General features: G+C 48.4%; 1 protein-coding gene across 2 annotated transcripts in view; it reads right to left on the bottom strand.

The window, feature by feature from the left end:
- Nucleotides 1-19,432, bottom strand: part of GATAD2A (GATA zinc finger domain containing 2A) — a 62,225-nt gene that overhangs the window by 972 nt on the left and 41,821 nt on the right. Inside the window, exons 3-11 of one of the 2 annotated variants that reach the window (XM_086477335.1) lie at nucleotides 18,852-19,123; nucleotides 9,183-9,312; nucleotides 8,513-8,644; nucleotides 6,888-6,977; nucleotides 4,737-4,868; nucleotides 3,424-3,591; nucleotides 2,329-2,608; nucleotides 1,501-1,790; nucleotides 460-646 (exon numbers count right to left, since the gene is read on the bottom strand). In XM_086477335.1, coding sequence (XP_086333461.1) covers nucleotides 460-646; nucleotides 1,501-1,790; nucleotides 2,329-2,608; nucleotides 3,424-3,591; nucleotides 4,737-4,868; nucleotides 6,888-6,977; nucleotides 8,513-8,644; nucleotides 9,183-9,312; nucleotides 18,852-19,114 — 1,672 coding nt within the window. In that variant the 5' untranslated portion in view covers nucleotides 19,115-19,123. The remainder of the gene's footprint in view (nucleotides 1-459; nucleotides 647-1,500; nucleotides 1,791-2,328; nucleotides 2,609-3,423; nucleotides 3,592-4,736; nucleotides 4,869-6,887; nucleotides 6,978-8,512; nucleotides 8,645-9,182; nucleotides 9,313-18,851; nucleotides 19,124-19,432) is intronic. The other variant, XM_086477336.1, reaches the window with a different exon arrangement.

The following is a 19,432-nucleotide window of genomic DNA, read 5'->3' as shown; positions in this document are numbered from 1 at the left end:
TTATTTCAAACCCTGAGGAACGCTCGGAGTGCTCACTGTGGCCTTACCTCCAGCAAAACCATCTACTTGCTGTACGTTGCTTTCAGCAAAGAGAAACCACCAGCCAAAATCAAACGACCGAATTAAACTCCCAGAAACGAACGACAAAACTCCCGCAGCGCGGTGCTGGCTGTGCAGACGGACCCAAAGATCCACCGTCTGACACGACATCTATTTATTCTATTCAGAAATGTGTAAAGCAGTAGTTTTGATTTGGCAGCACCACCTGATTGCCCCTTTTGACGAGCACAAACCCCACCAAGAGCGAGTGCCAACCACAATACGGAGAGCAAAGCCTCGGTATCGTCGGGCTTTCATGCAGGAAGTGTCAAAGAGAGCGTCCTTACCCCAAGAGCTATGATTGTTGGACAGAGTGCAGCTAGTAAGTACAAAGAAAAGAAACTTTAGAGAAAAATCTACCTGTATTGATGGGAGTCTTCTTCCAGGCGGCAGCGCTGCCCTTGCTGACAGGTCTCTCAGCATGCTTACCTGGCCTACTCCCAAGTGCTGCTGCAGACGATGCATTCTGCAACTTGGGTGACTGGCTAAATGCATGCAACACTCCTCGTGGAGCTCCAGGAGGACCTCGAGACATCTGGCTAGAAGTCTGGCAAGAGAGCAAAGGTGAGAGAGGCATAGCAGCCTTCCGTCTCTCAAGTACAACAGCCTCCATGAACCTTTACCGCCCCCCGCCCCCTCCTCTCTGGGCTTCTGCCCCGTCTGGAAGGCAGTACTGTAGTTTTGGGGCTGCAAACCTCCGAGACATCTCTACAACAAAAGAAGGATCAGCTTTCTGCTTCTGAAAGCACCCGTAAGGGTGAGGAATTGCAATCAACTGCAAAGTGGCAAAAACCGTGCGGTGTCAGCACCGCCAGACGCAGGTAACGCGACTTCCCTGTCCTAAATAACCGGCACCTCGATTATTTCAACCCAAAGCAGCACTTAGGCAGTTTCCACCTTCCTCCAACTGAAAGGTGGGTTTACAAGGTGCGTCAGACCCACTCTCTGTCGTGGCTGGTTGCTACCATCCACCTTAAAACTTCACCAGGAACATGAGGTGTTGCTGGCTCAAGCTTTTTTTTTTTTTTTTTCTCCCTGTCTTAGGTCCATTTACTGTCGTGTCAGGTGCTGGAGCACCTCGTTCCGTTTGGTGCATCCTCAAAAAATTCAGGGACAGACTTTGCAGGGTACGAGTTAAACACCCTGGATGACTACAGGGACTCTGCAGAAAAACACCACTCTTCTGCTCTTCAAAACGTACCTTAATTATCAGGTGACCAAAACCCACTTTCACCAGCCCGGTTTTTAAGCTTACGCCCAAACACACACACACACACTGTGAGGCTTAAATAAAGCAAGTTCACGCACGGGTGCCACGCCTGCACCCCCAACCCTTGCGCGTGGAGCTGCGGGACCCTTGTCCCACCGTCACCAAGGTCCTGGCTGCTGGTGGAGCCGTACCTGCTTGAGCGAGTGGTGCTGCACGATAGGGTCTGACTTGGTCTGCACGGGAGACGCCGTCTGCTGCAGTATCCTCTGCTCGATCTCCTGCTCTTGCTGCAGCGCTTTGACGAAGGCAGCCTTCAGTCGGTTAGTGTGCTCCGCTTTCAAGGCCTTTTTCTGATTGGATGTCATGCAGGTTTCACACATGATGGTTCCGTTCTTCTCCTCCCTCCAGCGGCAGGTGAAGTCAGTCTTACACTGAGCGCACATGTAGGGCTCGCGAGATGATACAGGAACCGACACTTTACCTGGGAACACAGCCAGCTCAGCTCAGCTCCCTCTGTGACTTCTATGAACGATTAACACTTGAGAAACCTCAAGAACATTCCAGCATTAAAAAACCACCCCAAAGCAAACCCTCCACCCTTAACTCTCCTCAGTCTGAAGCCTTTTGCACTCCTAAATCTTTAAGCTCTTTACTTCTGTGAGCGTGGAGTTTAGCCAGCAGATACTTCTTGAGATACTGGCTGGAGAATTTAGTGGGGATGGACAAATGAGGGGCTGATGGGAAGCGAAGAGCTCCGGGGAGAACTGGATGTGTTTTAGGGAAATCATTACGATCAGTGTCTAGCCTATGAGAAATCGTAACATCATTTTGTGGAATTTTTTTTAGAATTTTAAATGAAACAGTTTGAAATGACTAAAGGAAGTGAAAGCTAGATTTGACAGGGTATGGCAATTTAACCCTGCAATGCCTGCAACTCATTGCTGCCTGCCACTGAGGTAAAGTCCAGACGGGAAAGATCCTCCCCTCGCCTTTGAGGACCATTGTTACAGCTCTCTCACCTTGAGTTTCCAGCAAATTCTGCACAACTTCTTCCAACCCGACTAAGTAGATAAATTCGTTGTTAGCTGCGCTGGGGAGGAAGTTCATCTCCGGCGCAGGCGGCTTGGGAGGAGGGATCTCCAGCAGCGTCTTCTCCAGCTGCTTCCGCAAGGCGAGCTTGGCGGCGGCTTGCCGGCTGGCCGGCGAGTCGTTGGAGTTGACGATGGAAGCGGCGCTGGTCGTGGTAGCGTTCGCCTGAGCCGATGTCACGGTGGTACCTTTGATGGAAGTCGGTGAAGCCTGGGAGGAAACACGACACAGCTCAGCGACGAACCCCAGGGGCTTCGGCACTCGAGGGACGCGCTCCTCTCCACCGAGCGGGAGGGAAGCGGCGCCGGCTCCGAGGCGGCGCAGGGCTGCGTGTGCGCGATGGAGCCCGGCTGCTCGGGGCCGCACCGAACCGCTGCCGCGGAGCCGTACTTCGGGGGGTGACCCAACAGACACGCACTGCAGCGCTGGACCTGTCAGCTAACGCTCTAATGCTTTGGCTAAAGAACTTCGGTTTTCTTTACTGATCATTTTTTATAAGGCAGTTTTACAAAGAAAAAAGAAAAAGGAGTCTTCTTCCTTATGATTTAGTCAAAGCACTGCCTTTAACTCGTTTCCTTTACCTACAGCACTTGTACGCCAGTGTCGGTGGCGGATGTTAAGGTGCTGCTCCAGGATCTCCTGGTGTTTCAAACAGGAGCGCTAGCCCAGTTTGAGCTCTTTACCAGAACACTTGTTCATGCTTAAGGAAGAGAGAGAAAAAAATGTAATTCTAACGGACAGCTTCATACCGAAATACCGAATGTGAAACGAGGCACAAATTTCACTTCACCGAAACGTGTCTGTGCTCCCAACGCTCTGTAACGTTTTCCTTCGTTCCTCTGTACAGGAGGTGAAGGAGCAGAGGAAGGGACTGCGCGGGAAGCAGCAGTAACAAGCAACCACGTCGGCCAGACGACAGCAGGCCACACCAATTAGCTGCAGTAACCCAACGATCCTTAATTACAACCGCTCGCCTCTGTTCCTCTGAACGTCAGGTTTGGCACAAGGCACCTCCCGGCACTCACCTGCGGGATGTTGACCAGCAGGCTCGTGTTGGGGACGTTGGCGACGCGGATCAGCCCCTGCTGGATAATTCGCTGCCCCTGAATTTGAACGCTGGGGACCGACGCCCGCGGCGCCAGCAGCAGCGGAGGCGGCCCCGTGCTGGAGTGCTGTCGGATGTTGTGGATTTGCTGGGAAGACACAGAAATGGGCTGATGCGATGGTGCCATGAACGATGGGGAGGATTAGATAGCGGGAAGTAAGTCGTGGGAGTCGGATGGGATGGTAAGAGACAGTGGAAATGAGGCAAGGCAGGGAACGCAAAGAAAGCGTGATCATTAACATCCGTGTCCTAGGGGATGTTTTCCCCTCTCCCGCTGTCAAAATGAAACCTGTAGAACGCAACGTGAAACGAGATGCTCGTACGTGAGGCCATCACGCTATGGCCAAAACAGCTGTGCCAAAAAACCTAAGTTTCCGAGTCGAATTTCTTTCAAAATGTATAGCTGTTAAGCCTGTTTCATTTTAAAGGCATTAGGAAAGCTATTTCTCAGAATGAGGTTTTCTCCATAATCAGAACAGAAAGAAAATGAAATACCAAATCTCTTCCTTCCTCCTTAATGCTGGCTGTGCAACAGATAAAAGCAGACTTTTCACTGCAAAATAAATCTTCATTTAACAAGGAAATCTTTTTTTTCTGGTATCCCACAGAAGTCATAACTTCAGATGACCATATCAAATTGAACATTGCTTTCCTACTCCTTTAGCGACACCACTATCTTCCATTACAGGTGATAAAGGCCCTGCAAAGCAGCACTTTCAGACTGCCACTCGACTATCTCATTTCACACCTCTTGTTCCATCGCAAGACAGACACAATGAGGAAAAAACCCCGAGTTTTAGCATTCGAAAAGGTGAAATTGATATGACAGAAAGAATAATGAGGGGAAAAAATGGAAGAACGAGGGATCGTGTTCCATTTCCTCTGCTGCCGCTCTCCTAGAAAGCGGGTGAAGCTGGAAGCCTGTAAATGAACTTCCATAATCAAGGCAAAACAAACTGCTTTGGCACAGCTAAGGGAAGCAGCTATGCAGGTAAGGCAGCGGCCTGCATCACCACAGGATTTTCTCACGCTTCACTGGAAGCATTAAGGGAGAGCACAACACCCAAAACCGGAATGATTCAGGGTCTCTCAGTAGCAACACACGTAGCCGCATTCAGAAACTCCAGCAAGAACTTCACAAGCTCCCTCCAGACCAGCAGAAAGACGGCTAAGAGAACAGTTAAGATGCATTAAGGCAAACCGGAGCGGATCTAGCACAAGGTAAATACTCACCTGTGCTCCCCTGACCAGAGGTGGCATTACTATCTGCGTGTTTTGCTGAGTTCCTAATTTGGAAGAAGTCTGCTGCCCTCCACGGACCAAGGGAGGAGGAATAACAGTGCCTGGCAGACGTGCAGAAGAGGTCTGCAAAACAGAAAATCGTTCACTCGCGTCATTTTCTTACATGCCCGCCCTCTGCTGCGCTGATCGAGCGGTACCTGACATCCTACTCAGCGACACAGACACCCGTAAGGCCGCGATGGCAGCCTGGCTACGAGCTCTCCTCCTGCCCCAGAGTTCAGGAGGTGAAGAGCGGTCCTGAGCAACGTCTCCACCTGCACCACCCCCCCCCCCCCATCCACCACGGAGACGCAACAGCTCGAGCGCTGAGACACGGCGAAGGGCCACGCCATAACGCGAGCGCAGAGCGGGGGCCCAGGGCGCAGCTCTCCCCTCGGGCTGATGGGACGGAGGCAGTATTGGGTCTTGAGCCAACGGACAGACTGCAGGAGAAGAGATGGCCGGGCTGGCTTCGGTGCAGTTAAGTGTTCAAAGAAAAAAAAAAAAAAAAAAGTGTATTTTGGGGGGAGTAAGAGACTGGGGAAACACAAACTGCTGTCTTTGAGGAGAAGCAGAGGGCAGACAAGAGGCTGGAGAAGCAGGAACCCGGGGAGGTGAGCAGACTGGGCACGTGCATGTACGTGGGAAGGAAAAAACAGAGACAGGAAAAGGGGAAAGCTTTAGAAAAAGAGAAAAGGGATCGGGCTAAAGGAATCTGAAAAATTGCTGCCTGTGCTTTTTGGGCGGCAGACTGCCTTAAATCCTCAGTTTCTCGTGATGCTGTAAGAGGTGACACCGTTTGTGCATCACTGACATTCCTGCAGGCCACTAACACCAGGCAATCGAGCCCGAGAAGCCCTCGCTGCTCCAGAGCGACAAACCTCCCCGTCCTATTCAGGTGGCTTTACGTATTTTGCCACTTCCCCCACTCCAGCCCCAAAGTGACCATCGTCCGTGAACGAAGACTTCCGAAAACACTGAGGCTCCCACTCCCCTGAGTTACCACGTGCACACACACGTACGTATTTAGGCAGGTGGGAAGTTTTATCCCCTGCTGTTATGCCTTTCAACCGAAGGCCAAATGTTAACGCAACTCCTACGCAGAGGAATTAGTAGAGTTTTTACAGTCAAGCAAAAGCAGACGGGGGTTAGGTAAATTTGCCCAAACACCACAAATTAGATGGAATAAGTTCAACTCTGGATTCTTAACTCCCAGCTCTCTGCTCTGTCCAACTGAAGTTTCAATGTGTGATCGCTGAAGATTTAAGTCGTGGTCCAGTTCCTCTGAAAGTGCTGTCTTCAGTGAAGGCAACTTGCCTCAAGGAAGAGATTACTCCAACTGACAGATTGCTTTAGGTTTTGTGAACGTTCCCTAAATGGATAGCAAATTTACCCCTTCCCTGGAGTATAGCATTCCAGGGGATTTTGAAACGAAGAGCTGCCATCTTCCAAGTGAAAGCATTTTGTGTTGAAGCAGTTTTGAAATTTGTTTCCAATCAGCCCAAGGTAAATAACCAGAAATGTTTTAAACCCAAAGGCAAAACAAGACACTAGACTCAGGAGGAAGACGGGATTGACAGATGTCAATTGCCTCTGCCTTTTTTTTTTTTTCCCTTCCCCAAGGCTTTCCAACTTTAATTTAAACTGAAGCAAGATCTTTCCTACCATCGTGTGCCATTCAGCCATGCCAAAGGAGAAAAATCATAGGATTCACTCAGCTCCTACAGTTAATCATACTGAGGGCACAATGAAGTCTCTCGAGGATACGGCAACAGGCTGCCACAGTATTTCTATGACATAACTCGGTGGCATCCTCCTTCGCCAAAGGTCGTTAGCACTGGTATGGATGTATTTACCAGCAGAGTGGATCAGGATGGTCACCCACTGAGAAATAAGCTTGTGAGAGTTATCTCCTTGTGACGTCCTACTTACAGCTCCCACCCCAACCGGTTTTAAAAAGCTTATAGTGGGGTTTTGGGAGTTAAAATGAAAATATTCCCCCTGGCTCCAAGGCGTTGCTGCGATGGCACTGCCTCTCCTGCACTGCGCACCTCCTTCTCTGCTCCATGCCCTGAACCTGGCAGCCTGGCCCACCCCACTGACCTGGAGGGACGGCTTGCCAGCAGGAACGCTCTGCGGTCCCCGCACCAAGGGTGGAGGGGTGGCCACAGCACTCCCAGAGGAACCAGCAGGCTGGAAGAGGAAAAACCAGAAAGAAAGCAGACGAGTGTAAGGGTGTAAGCAGAATTACAGAAGCTAAGGGAATAAAAGCATTTACCTCCTTGTGCCTCAGTAAGAGAACCTTCCAAGTCTGTGGTTCCCCCCCCTCCCCCATCCCTTTCTTCCTCCAAGCATCTCAACATGCGCATTTAAATGAAGAAGTTATTAGGTAAGTAGAGATAAGATTATTAAGACTCTATACACCAAAAGCAGAGCAATGTGGGAATCTACTTCAGCAGTCTCAGCTTACAGCCCGCTTCAGTCTTATCCACCATTACTCCTAGTCTCACGTGACGAGATTCAAGCATAATGCAAAGGGAAAAAAAAGTTTAGGAAACAGACTTCAGCGACTAAGAAGTTTAAGCTATGAAGCCATTTCACCCTCGTCAGTTCAAACCCCCCGAGCTCAGCGCTCAGCAGCGAGCCGAGCGATGCAGGTACTTGCATTGGTTTTAATCCAAACTACCGAAGCACTGAGAAGTCCGGGAGAAAGGCGCCAATGAAACCACCAAAACCAGCCCAGAGCTGCTCTGACAGCCACCGCTCAACCCTACGCACCGCCCCCAGCACAAGCTCCATTAAGGCAGCACCACACGCTGTATAACACAACGGTTTCGTTGCCATTGTGACAGGTACTTCAAATTTAGCCCCTGCCTCGACGGCAGCGTGGGGGGTGTTCGCGCGCCCCCCTCGCCTCCCAACCTCCTCCCCTGCTCTTCTCCTGCCGCCCTCCACCTCCGCCCTTCGGTGCCAGCGCGAGGGGCACACGCAGCGAGCAGGCCGGGCAACCGCTCTGACAAAAAGGCCGATGGTTTTGCCGGGTTGTTTTCCGATGAAAACGGCTTTCCTCCCAGCACTCCGGGTACGGCGCGCCGTCGTGCGAGGCGAGGGGTGGGGAGAAGAGAGGAGCCAGGGAAGGGAGTTCAGGGCGGGACGGCTGAACCAGTGCTTCCAGGGGCTGCCTGGATTTTGTTTGGACGACGGAAGCGTGTGGCTAACCGCAGACTTTCTTCACCTGGTCAGACCCGGAATTCAGACCCGGGCTTCTGCCACGCAGCACAACACACAGCCCTCTGCCACCAGCTCCCAGAGCCTGGGGTTCAAACGCTTGAACTCCACCTGTCAGCACATTTGGTGTGCGCAAGAATCTCCTCTGAACCTCCTCCAGCCATCCCTAGACGGCACGAAGGGCTGGACGGAGTGTTTAACAATTGGAAGCAGACTGCACTCGTAAACGTGTCTGAGCTTTAACAAAAAGGTCTTCAGCTTCTCAACACGGTCGAGAGGACAAACTGTCTTGTCGTTTGGTCTCGGCAAGACAAAAAAAAAAGGAATTCCACAAAAACGAATAGTTAACAGGATAAACCACTACAAACTTCATGAAAAGCGAGATGTGCTTCATCTGAAAGCCATCTTACGTTCCAGAGGTTACTGCAACTGCCACAGGTACTTAAATTTTTTCCCCTCTGTTTCAAAAGACGAACAAGTATCTGTAGGAAAAGAAATACCTTCTGAGTAGTGGTCTCCTTCTGGATTTGACTTTGCCGTAACTTTTTCAATAAAACAAGCTTTGCTTCTTCTAACCGTAACTCTTCTTTTAGTTGTTTAATCATTCTCTCACGCTCCTCTGGGCTGCTTTTCTGCAGGGCCGGGTAAGGCAATAGAGGATGGGAAACAGGGAGGGGGGGAGAGGGAAAGACAGATACCATACCAGTTATGACAAGAACTTACAGCATGATAGTTGTCACGTATGTCTTACTATCACCGACATGCCTGCAATACGTGGACACAAACTGAGTAGAGAGGAAGAATCCAAAAAGCAAAAAAAACCTTTTTGAGTTTGTTTACTTGTTTTGCTAGGGAAAATAAGACAAATGAGGAGTCAGACAACAAACCCCTGATACGCCATGCTGAGTAAGGGATGTTGTGTCCACTAAAAAGCCCATTCTGAAAGAGGGGCACGTTGAAAACACGTAAAAATCACAGAGTTAAGAGCCTGAAAAAAATAAAAAGGACATCAGCCTTTAACAGCTTCCAGACTCCCTGCTTGCAAATCCGTCTTTATAAAGCCAAGTATCCGCCTGACCCTGCGATCGCAGGTGCCTCTGTAGGACAAGTGGTGCGTTTTCTTCTTTCTAGATGGCACAACTTAAAGCGTGTCAAGACAAGACGACTCACCATGAGTGCCTCTGTGTTGGTCTCTTTTAACGCTATTTTTGTTAAACCATTCATTCTAGGGCTAGAAGGCTCATTGTCGGATAACACTATAACGTCCGGTGAGGGGACTCGCTTTTCTCTCTTTATTTCACTGCAAATCAAAAGAAAAACACAGAGAATGAGTTAACAAAAACAAGCAGACAACTACTTCGTGCTGCAAAGTAACGTTATTTACAACCTTCTGCTAGATTAATCCCAAATCTCTCAAATTCTGAATAAACCCGACCTGGAGGAGCTCAATCCGTTTCTGCTCTCCTTGTGGATATTAAGCTTCCCAGTATAAAAAAAGCCACGAGGCAAGCCGCAGCCACAGCACCAGCCATGGTGAATTCCTTCAGATCAGCAGCTTTTCCACCAGTCACTTCACCCCCGCCCCCCCCCCCTTAGAAGACACAGAGGCTTTTTCCAGGGCACTGCTCCCACCAGGGGCAGACACATCCCCCCCCTCATCCAGGGACAAACAGCTCACTTGCTGCTGCTGCGCTTTAATGTGCTGGAAGGCAAAACCACCCCTGGCCTTTTCTATTTCCTTTCCTAAAGCAGATTATTTGTGACTTTTCCCCATCCAAGTTACCGCATCTGAAGGAAACCCCACACAAACAATTCACACCTATTCAGGCAGGTACTTTATGGCATTTTCTACACCAACACGACTGAATTCTTTTCCACTATTAACAGTGGAAACCTCTAACTGTCTCAACAGATGGACACATCAGCGCAACTTCATCGAAAACCACTGGAACACACTGATTTTCACTCTTTATTTGGCTTTAATGCTCAGTGTCTAGAGTGATGGCTGCACCTTCCACCTCAATTCCTGACAATAAATCACCTCTCTGCTCCATCACCTACAATTATATGAGAGCAGAATCTTCCACTACGTGAACCAAAAGGGACAGAGATGACGTGACAACGGACGCCAGTGCCTCTCCTCCGCTGCACAAGCTGGTAACTGTCAGATCACCTTCGGTACCAGGATTTGGGATTTCAAACTACGAAGCGCTCAGTATTTCAGAGCAAGGTTTGCACCACGTGATTGCCAAGAGGTTTAGCAGGAGCTTCACAGGAACGGGACAGCAAAGTCTTCTGCACCACCCAGGAAACGACGGCGGTGCCTGAGAAAGGGCCGACAGCAAGAATTTGGGGAGACCGTAACGCAAGGAATCGCTCTGTTTCTCCTGTAACACAAAGCCAGCAGCAGGAACGGAGAAGTTTACAGTGAGAATCTTCTGGCTTACAGTTACGCACTAGACAAAATGCATAAAGAATTTTTATCAAGCAAGATGAAGCAAACATTTAAGTGTGGTTTGTACTATTCACAAATCAGAGATGTGGCACATGAGCTCTGTACTTTTAAGGATCGGGCAATTACTTCTTAGACTAAACCACAATTAACTGATATGCCACATTTATTAGGAATTCAATGATTAACAGGAATTAATCCTTATTATCTTATTTAGTGATGCAAAGGATATTCACACTGAACAACGGCACTGAAAAGCTGCGTACCCCGATAAGGTTTGCGAAACACACCTTCGGTAAATGCCCCCTGAGGGGCAGGTCAAACGGTATGTGGGATACTGCAAAACCAGCCTCAAATACGGCAAAACCCTGCTTTTAAAATCCAACTTCCACGTTAGTGGAAAAAATAAGGGGAAAAGTAGAGTGTCCTCTAGAGGGCACAGCAAGCCAGTAAACTGGAGTCATTTAAACTCAGGCTGTTTCAAAATTAACAGTGACACAAGTGAAGTTATTTCCAGCTTTTTCCTGTATCTGAATGCACCAAACTGGCTCAGGTTGCTCTTAGCAGGGAAGCGACCGGGCCGGGCCAAGCTCTCACTGGCTCAGTAACCTCCCCGAGAGCAGGATCGCACCGACGTGCCGCGCTCGTCGCTGCCGAGCCCTTTGAGGCGACGGCTGGAGCAGCTCCGCGTGAAGGACCGAGACTCAACCGGGGTCAGGCTGGTCCTCCTCCAACTTTCAGGTTAAATCCCTCGTGGAAAGCATGGATGGTTAAGTTACCTCGAAAGCTGAGACCCGCCTGAACGCGGGGGTCTGAGCAGCCAGCGCCTGCAGCGGGCACCAGCCCGCTCCCCCAAACACAGGGGCTCTTCTCTCCACCTCCACCCTCGCAGCAGCGCGCGGCTGCCGGGAGAGAAGCTGCCAAGAGCTACAGGGTCAACGCGTTGACACGGCCGCAGCTACGAGGTGGACGCGAAGGGGTTTATTTGGCCGCAGATGACGACGGCGGAGCCATCGGCGACGCTTCGGCCCCTTCTCCGAGCTCGGGCAGAGCGGCCCGGCTGCCATCGCGCCCTCCTCCTTGGCGGAACCCGGGAGCCGCCAACGGGGCCAGGCCGGAGCCGGTTTTTTTCCCCTCGGTCTGAACCCGCTTCAGATGGCGGCACCGCACCGGGGCCACCGCGGGGGTCACGTGAGACGCCGGGCACGTGACCTGCCACGGCAAAAACCATGGCAACGGCCGGTCCCAGCCGGTGCGGCCTGGCCTTCATTTTGTGAGGTGAGGTCGGGCTCAGGTGCCGGCAGAGAAAATGGAGCGGCCGTGCCCAGGGGTCCCCGCCACCCCCGCCATGGGGCACCTGGCGTTTGTCAAGAAAATAAGTGAGAAATGACCAAAAAAAATTTTTAAATTAAAAAAAAAAAAAAAAAAATCAAACCCCAAGAGAGGCCCTGGGCTGCGCCGTGGAGTCCTCCTGGTTTTCCTTCCAGGCTGGACGAGGAAGGCCAGGCTGGAAGAAGATGCCTGCCGGCCCTCGGGCTTTCCTGGGATATCACAAGGAAGAAAATCTTAATCCTGAGCTAATTCAACGACATGTGCTGATAACAGACTGGCAAGACATCTGCAGCAACGTGTGATCGACAGAAGTTTGCATTCATCAGCAGCCTGGATACTCCATCTTTGGGAAAAAAAAAAACCCACAACAGAATTTAGGAGGAGGGGAGCGCACCTCGCCAGCCGAGCCGGGGATCGCTCGCCCGGGGAGCCGGGCAGCACGGAGGGATGCGCAACCCACCCCTGGTTTGCTCCTTGCACTTGGAAGACGGCAACATCCAAACAAAGGGTCTATGCAAGACACCATCGCTCGGCACAAAAAAAAATATCAAGCTGCCCAAGACTTTTTGTAGGACCATGACATGAAATCTGGAACTAGGAAATAAAACCTTGCCCCGAACAGCTCTGCAACAAACCCCATCGTGCACTCGGGCTGTGAAGCAGGAGATGACAAGCCAGGACCACCCGTCACCAGCCTGACGGTGCTTCGTCTAAGGGCTTCCCCGAACCCACATGATTTCTCTGTTTTGTAAGATACATTACGATATTCCTGACAGCTGCATTATAAGATGCTGATCTAATAAAAGCTGCATTAGAAACCACTACATTGCGTTTTAAAATCATGTATTTCCACAAAAGCATTAGTCGTATCTATTTAGGACCATCTACCGACAACTTTGAGCCTGCTGACATGTGACCTTACTGAGGAAAAAACTCTTCTTGAAGCAGGGAGATACTATATATTTTTTAAAGCAACACGTACTGACCACAGCAACCAAGCTGACTCATATTCAAGTAGTACAGGATTTATATCCTCAGCAGCACGACCAACTGCATAGTGAACGAGGTGGCACAAGACTGAACTCCAGAAATGTAGACCAGAACTCTGCAAAACAATCTTCCTGCAAAAAGGAGTTTGCTTTACTCTTTTGTTAGCCTGTGTGTAAAGCAAAAAATTCAAAGCAGATGTTTCAAAATAAGAAAGACAATGGAAATATCACCACTTTCAGAAAAATACTGCCACCAGCAGTTAATAATTTGGGATAACTGCCCTGATACTATGACCTTTATCCTCTGAAGCCATCAGGCATATCCTTTAGCTAAATAAAGACATAGTTCTATTATTCTCCCTTCAGCTTTCATAAGCGTGGCTGTCTCAATCATTTGGACTCTACACTACAAGATGAAAGCCGGGCTGCTGCCCAGTTACGTACACCCATTTAAGCATTCAGAGCAATAAAACACAATTTAACAGAGACTTTGCAGAAAGTTTGTGCAAGGAATCAAACGCAGACCTCCTAAGTCACTAAGCGCCCTAACAAAAAGGCCATGCTTCCTCCAATGTTCTCTTTTAAAAGCTCAGAGCACCAGGACGGACGCCTCATGCTATTCAAGGGTTTTCCTCGGCATCTTGGAGCATCCTGTAGCAATTCAGAGCACAACAGCTATTCCAGAAAAAACCAAACCAAACCAAACAGCCCCTTTCCCATGGGGACACCGGGTATGTGCTGATTTGAAGGGAAGAAGAGGGTCAGGTGGCCGAACCCAGCCTTGGAAGTCTGCTTCCACTTAGCTGGGCCAGAGGAAGATCAATTCAGTTTTTGTCTTGAAGATGATACATCCAAGGTCTAAGGTATCTCGAGGTGGACTCAACTCTTCTAGCAGATTCACCTTCCTGCGAGACAGAAGTTTCAATGAAGCACGACCGGGGAAGACAAAGTTTAAACGTGACATCAGTAAGAGAAAGGGACTCCCAGGAACTACTGGCTCTGGTAGAGGGTTTAATTTCAGAGGTCTGGTGCTGCAGCTTACAGAGAGCTTCACGACACTAGCAGAATTGCTCCTGCGCCCCATCAAGCAGTCTTTGCCTTCGCTCATACTGGTCCAGAGGCATTACACAAAATATAAGCTTCATTTTACAGACCAGATCTTACCCGTGCTCTAAAATGCCCTTTCGATCACTCTTCCAAAAAATCAATGCGATGCTCACTTGGTTAAAGTTACAGAACTACTGACCCGAAAGATGAAATCCCCCGCTGCAGAGCAAGAGCCCTGTACAGCCCCATCCTGCCGTCCCCCAGCGCGTCCTGCCCACCTACAGGTAACCGAAGGAAACATCACGACTGTTCTTCAAACTCAAGCTTAATCTGCATTAGCAAATATGCAACAGTTTTGCCTCAGTCCATTCAACAATCTCTTGTATACTCTCATCCAAAAATATTTGGCAAGAAAGGAAGACAAACAAGGAAAGAAAAAGCAATACAGTGGGGAATTTTTTTTTTTTTCCTGGAGATGTTTTATCTACATGAATCAAAGAAGTTGCAATGGATCTAGTGACTGTGGTGCGAAACTGAAGCAAAACAAACTTCATCCCATCCCCTGAACATAAAGGAAGGAAACTTTAATTGAACTATGTCTGCATTTAAAATGAAACATTAAAATTCCCCAAGAAACTCTGGCACCAATTTTGTCACCATCTCCTCTATTACAACAGATACCAGGAGGCACAGACATAACGTACGTAAGCTGAAAAGCAGACCCACAGTATGGGGCTGTGCCACGTTTCCAGGCTCCCTATCGGGAAGAGAAGAGCCTATTGCTCTTTACCAGCACTGCCATGAGCGCTGTTCCCAGTAAATTCCAGTAAAGTGGAGAGTTTGGTCAGCCAACTCAGGCTGCATCCTGATATGCTTAAGAACATGTTAGAATTTCAGCATCAAATCCATTCATTTAAGTAAATTTTAAATGTGATTTGGCCAGATAAAAAAAAAACAACAAACCAAAAAACCCCAAACCAACCCAGAACCCTTCAAAGCACCAAAACTCAGCATCCAAACCCTAACACAGAAATTCAGAGCCCAGCCATTAGGCCAACTTTCATACAATTTCAAAACAACTCCTATTAGCTGTTATTTTTAATTATCCCCTGTAACAGAAGCAGAACACGACTGTTCTGAGGTTCCAGAGCAGCGCAACATTTGTCAAGCACACAAATCGTAACCAGCAAGACCTAAAATTAAAGGAACTAAGGAGTTCAGAAAGTTTCTTTGTCCGAGAGCACTAACTATAGGGCTGCCTGCAAACTCTCCACTCTCATCCTTCCGGGCAGTTTTCATCTGAGCGAACAGGCGGCGGCCTAAGCCAGGCCAGCTCACGCGTGCCTTCAAGCAGCAAGACCTCAAAGCTGAGGGTACATCTGACACTCGCGTGTGCCACACGTCGGGAGGCAACAGATGACCTGCAGAGCTCAGCCCTGCCTGAGCACAGCAGCTCCCGTGCAGAGAGCAGTTAGGTGACCGCGTCCAGAAAGAGCACTCGTGGTCTCTGCCCACCCTTACCGCGAGGGCACCGGGAACCAGGAGCTTCACCAGTACTGCGTGTGCAGCCGGTGCATTTTGTGTGGTTCAGGAAAGGGTGCCAGGAAAAAAAAAAACCTCAACAAAACACCTGGAAAACGGTCAGAATGTAGACCATAGATGAAGGGAGCTGCAGCTGGAGTCCAATAAAGGCAAGGTGATGCAGCAGGCAGTACGATCCAACAAGGGCTCCGGGAGAAAGCCCCAGCTGGAAACAAACGATGCTCAACACAGGGCAAAGGTGGTAGGAAACTCAGGTATTTAAGGGGAAGGAAAGAACAGAGGAGAGACGAAGAGCAGACGAAAGGGAAAGCAGAGCTTGAAAGCACGGTAAGACGTCGGGATTCAACCAGGTTTGACAAACGTTCTTCCCCTCCAGCGCCCTCGTTGACGTGAATCAGCGTATTCACAAGCGAAGCCACTTACGTTACACTATTTGACCGTCCCATTGCTAACGAGACGTGTCCTTATCGAGGCGGGAGGACTCTCCTTCCTCCCATTCCTTCCCCGCAGTAGGTCTGGTATAATTACACACCAGCGTAGCTGGCTCCAGCGCTGCAAAAACGCCAGGCAGAGGAGCAAGATTCTGGTTTGGCCTTGGGCGACCTCTCATCAAAGACTTCTACCACTACAGACTTTCTTCTGTTTCTTCTGGCATCCGTAAATGCGCTCAAAACAGATACTATTTTTAAATTTAACTTCAAGGTTTAGAGAAAAAAAAAAAAAAAAAAAGAAACATATTTTTAAGTTTAAGGCAGAGATATTGCCAGGTTTGTATTTCAAATCTTGAGAATCAACTGATTTTAAAAAGATAACCCATTCAATCAGCTTCATGTCAGTTAAACTGTGATTGTTGCTGGGCCCCCTTTTCCAAGGAAAATATTATGTTTTCAGTTCTAAAAGCATCAAGGAAGTTTAAAAGCCAAAACACCATACATCATTAAGCATGAATTTTACTGAAGAAGTTTGTAGCAGTTTAGTCATTTTAAGCAACAGCTCTTTTTTCATCTCCTCAGAAAATCAGCTCAACTGCTTTAAAGACACAGGCCTTACAAAAGCTGCACGCTCAATTCCTCTGAAGATCAAAGGTCTGGAAAGGTAAGTCCCACAGTTAAAAAAAATAACAAATCCTTATGAAATGAAGATTCACCTTCCCTACAAACGCCAGTTGTATTCTCACATATGCAAGGGAATCAGCCTCATCCAGAAACAAGCTTCCCCTGCCACCAGCATCTCCAGACTCGGATTGCATTCGCCTGGAGGGATTTGCATCCCGAGGCCAGTTGGCTGCTCCACGCCACGTTTATGCCTCGCAGGGACCGAGGGCACTGCCACCACACAGGAGCAGAGCCCCAAAGCCTGGGAAGCTGCGGCCTTACTTCCAGAAGTTTGCAGAAACATTTCGGCTCATTCTTTGTCATTTGTGATGACTTGAGGTTTAATTCCTCTCTATCAAGAATTTTATGGAAATAACACATTATGAAAGGTGTTCCAACTTACAAACAGCATCCAAAGAGCTTATCCAAAGCCTCATGAAATTCTTAACTATATTTATTAACTTTGGTGGAATTGGGACCAGCCTGCCTCCTTACACAGACCCATTTTTCGTGTGGGGAAGCCTCTTCTCCCTCCTTGCCGAAACCGAATACAACAATATCCTTTGACCACCTGAAACAAGAACGCTGTATGGAGAGAGGAGGTTCTCTCATCTCACGTAAATAGGTGTTCCTGTTCCAGATGCTCGCTGGGAAGTGCACAACCCCTTGTTCATCATCCTGTCTGCACATCTTGCCACAGAGACGGACACCAACAGAGCAGAAACACTGGCACGCATTTCAAAAATACTGTAAATTCACAAAGAGCACAAGCATGTGGGGGCAAGTCCTGCAACAAAGAGTGAGAATACCTGATTTTAATTTATTCAATTTTTGGTATGAGCAATCTTTTTAGATACTCCTCAAAAAAAGAGCACGCATACCTGCGTTAATTAGGAGGTAGCGATTACGCCAAAAGACACCTTCAGAGATTCACTCCTGTCAGCACAACACAACTGCCTGACATGGAAGTCGTCCCTTACCCCAATTAACTGGGCAAGACATAAGCACCTCCTAAATATCAAACTGAGCAACTTGTATAATTGTCCCTTTGGCAGAGAGTTTACGGAGAAAAGCTGAAAACTGCCGCCTTCCCTCAGTCACGCTGACGGAAGAGGTCTGGTTTTACACAGACTGAAGCAGTATTTGGATAAAGTCGTCAGGCTCTTGCAGTCTAAGTTATTTCTCTTAGAAAAGCACCAAAAGTTGGGAGAAGGTTACAGACGAATTGCCATTAAACATCAAAGACACCAGTTTTCTCAGTAGCACCCATAAGCGCCCTTTCTCCCAACAACTCCTGCACGGTTGATAAGGATCTCGTGTTTTCAGTTTCACACCCTCAAATCTGCACTGCTGTAATACCCGACACCCAAGCGAACACAGATTTATTACTCCAAGAACTGTTTAAGTCATTCTGTTCAGACAGGAGGTCTCAGTTATTCCATACTACCGCTCCAGCATCAGCTGCTGTCAGAACCAGGAGTAAATGAGGCTGGATTCTAGACTTCCCGCTCAATATATCGGTCCTTACTCCACTCCAAAGACAAAAAGCAAGACCTCGAAGGGCCAACATCAGGCCACAGAATTTTTGACAGAATTTTTACGCTGGTACAGACAGAATCTAGGTTAGAAATACGGTAGGAGGTTTGGAATCTGGCTTCAAAGCAACGCCCGTAAACTTTAAGTCAGAACCACCCAATTCACGCGTGTGTATCGCACACAGGTCAAAGGAACAGCTTTACATCTTTGTAACAATAAAATCCTCCAAAGTGGTAAGAATCTTCGCATTCATACTTTCAGATGTGAAAATTGAGACATCTTAAGGTGGCTGGACTTCCAAATAGTATTAAGAACTTGTCCTACAGAGAACTGCTGCAGACAGGTGCTGTCTTTTCGTAACACTTCCAGCGTCAAAATCGGCAAGTTACTTCAAAAAGAAAGTCAGGCTTATCCATACATACTGCTCTGTCAGGAAGACTCCAGTTGCAATCAAAACTCCCCTGTTTAGACAATTATAATCTATTATTTTTCCTGTATCACAGCTCAACTAAAAAAACCCAAACCACTCTTCCTCACATAAACCTCCATCAGTAGCTCCCAGCGCATCCTCTTTGTGACTTGTACGTTTTTCTATTCAAGACCGCACTCCTTTACTCAGCTGCTCATCGCAGCTGTCACTGCCGTCAAGGCTTGTGGAACACAAATCAGCACGGAAGTTATACAGGAGTAGCTGTTGAACCTCACGTGAAGAGCCAGAGCTGCAACACACACGTAAAATTTTAATTCTCTCTACCTTTACAACGCAGAGAACCTCCTCCTAGCGCCAGCTGACTCTGTCCTACCCCAAACGTTACACTGCAACCGCAGCACGTCGGTCTTCACTCACCTTTTTGAGGTACTCATGTCCACAGGCTCGTCTCCCGTCTGAACCTCCACTTTAATGGTCGCTTTCACCTCGCCACTTTTTAATAATCCTTGCACTTTTCCAGCTCCAGGATCCGCTTTGATTTTCATGTCGCTTTCAGCATTTATATCTGTTCCCAATAGTCCTTTCTCCATTTTTATTTTTTTACTGTCCACATCGTTATGCGTTATCTCACGTTCTAATGCTCGTTTCTGACTTCGTGTCCTGCATGCTTCCTCTGTCATTGTGAGGCTCTGAGGAGAGAGGAGACACAAACGAGTTAAGTAGGCTGGAAAAAAAGTAAGTTGGACAAAACACCTTAATTTCAAAACAGGGCAAAGTACAGCGGTTACTGCAAAAGGAGTTCAGAAAGAGCAATAAAAGTTTTGCCATTACACTCACTTACCCTATCTTCAAAATACATCTCAGTCTGAAGCTATTAAGCACCCGGCACCTCTGTACTCACACTTTTTATGTTAAGCAAAAACAAACAAACAAAAAGGCAAAACAAGAACACACACACACACACAAACCTCACTAAGCATCAACTAGAGTCACCACGG

The sequence above is a fragment of the Leptosomus discolor genome, chromosome 24 (assembly GCF_034619465.1).
Source record: "Leptosomus discolor isolate bLepDis1 chromosome 24, bLepDis1.hap2, whole genome shotgun sequence".
NCBI classification, from domain to species: domain Eukaryota; kingdom Metazoa; phylum Chordata; class Aves; order Leptosomiformes; family Leptosomidae; genus Leptosomus; species Leptosomus discolor.
This window is presented reverse-complemented; position numbering and strand designations above follow the sequence as displayed.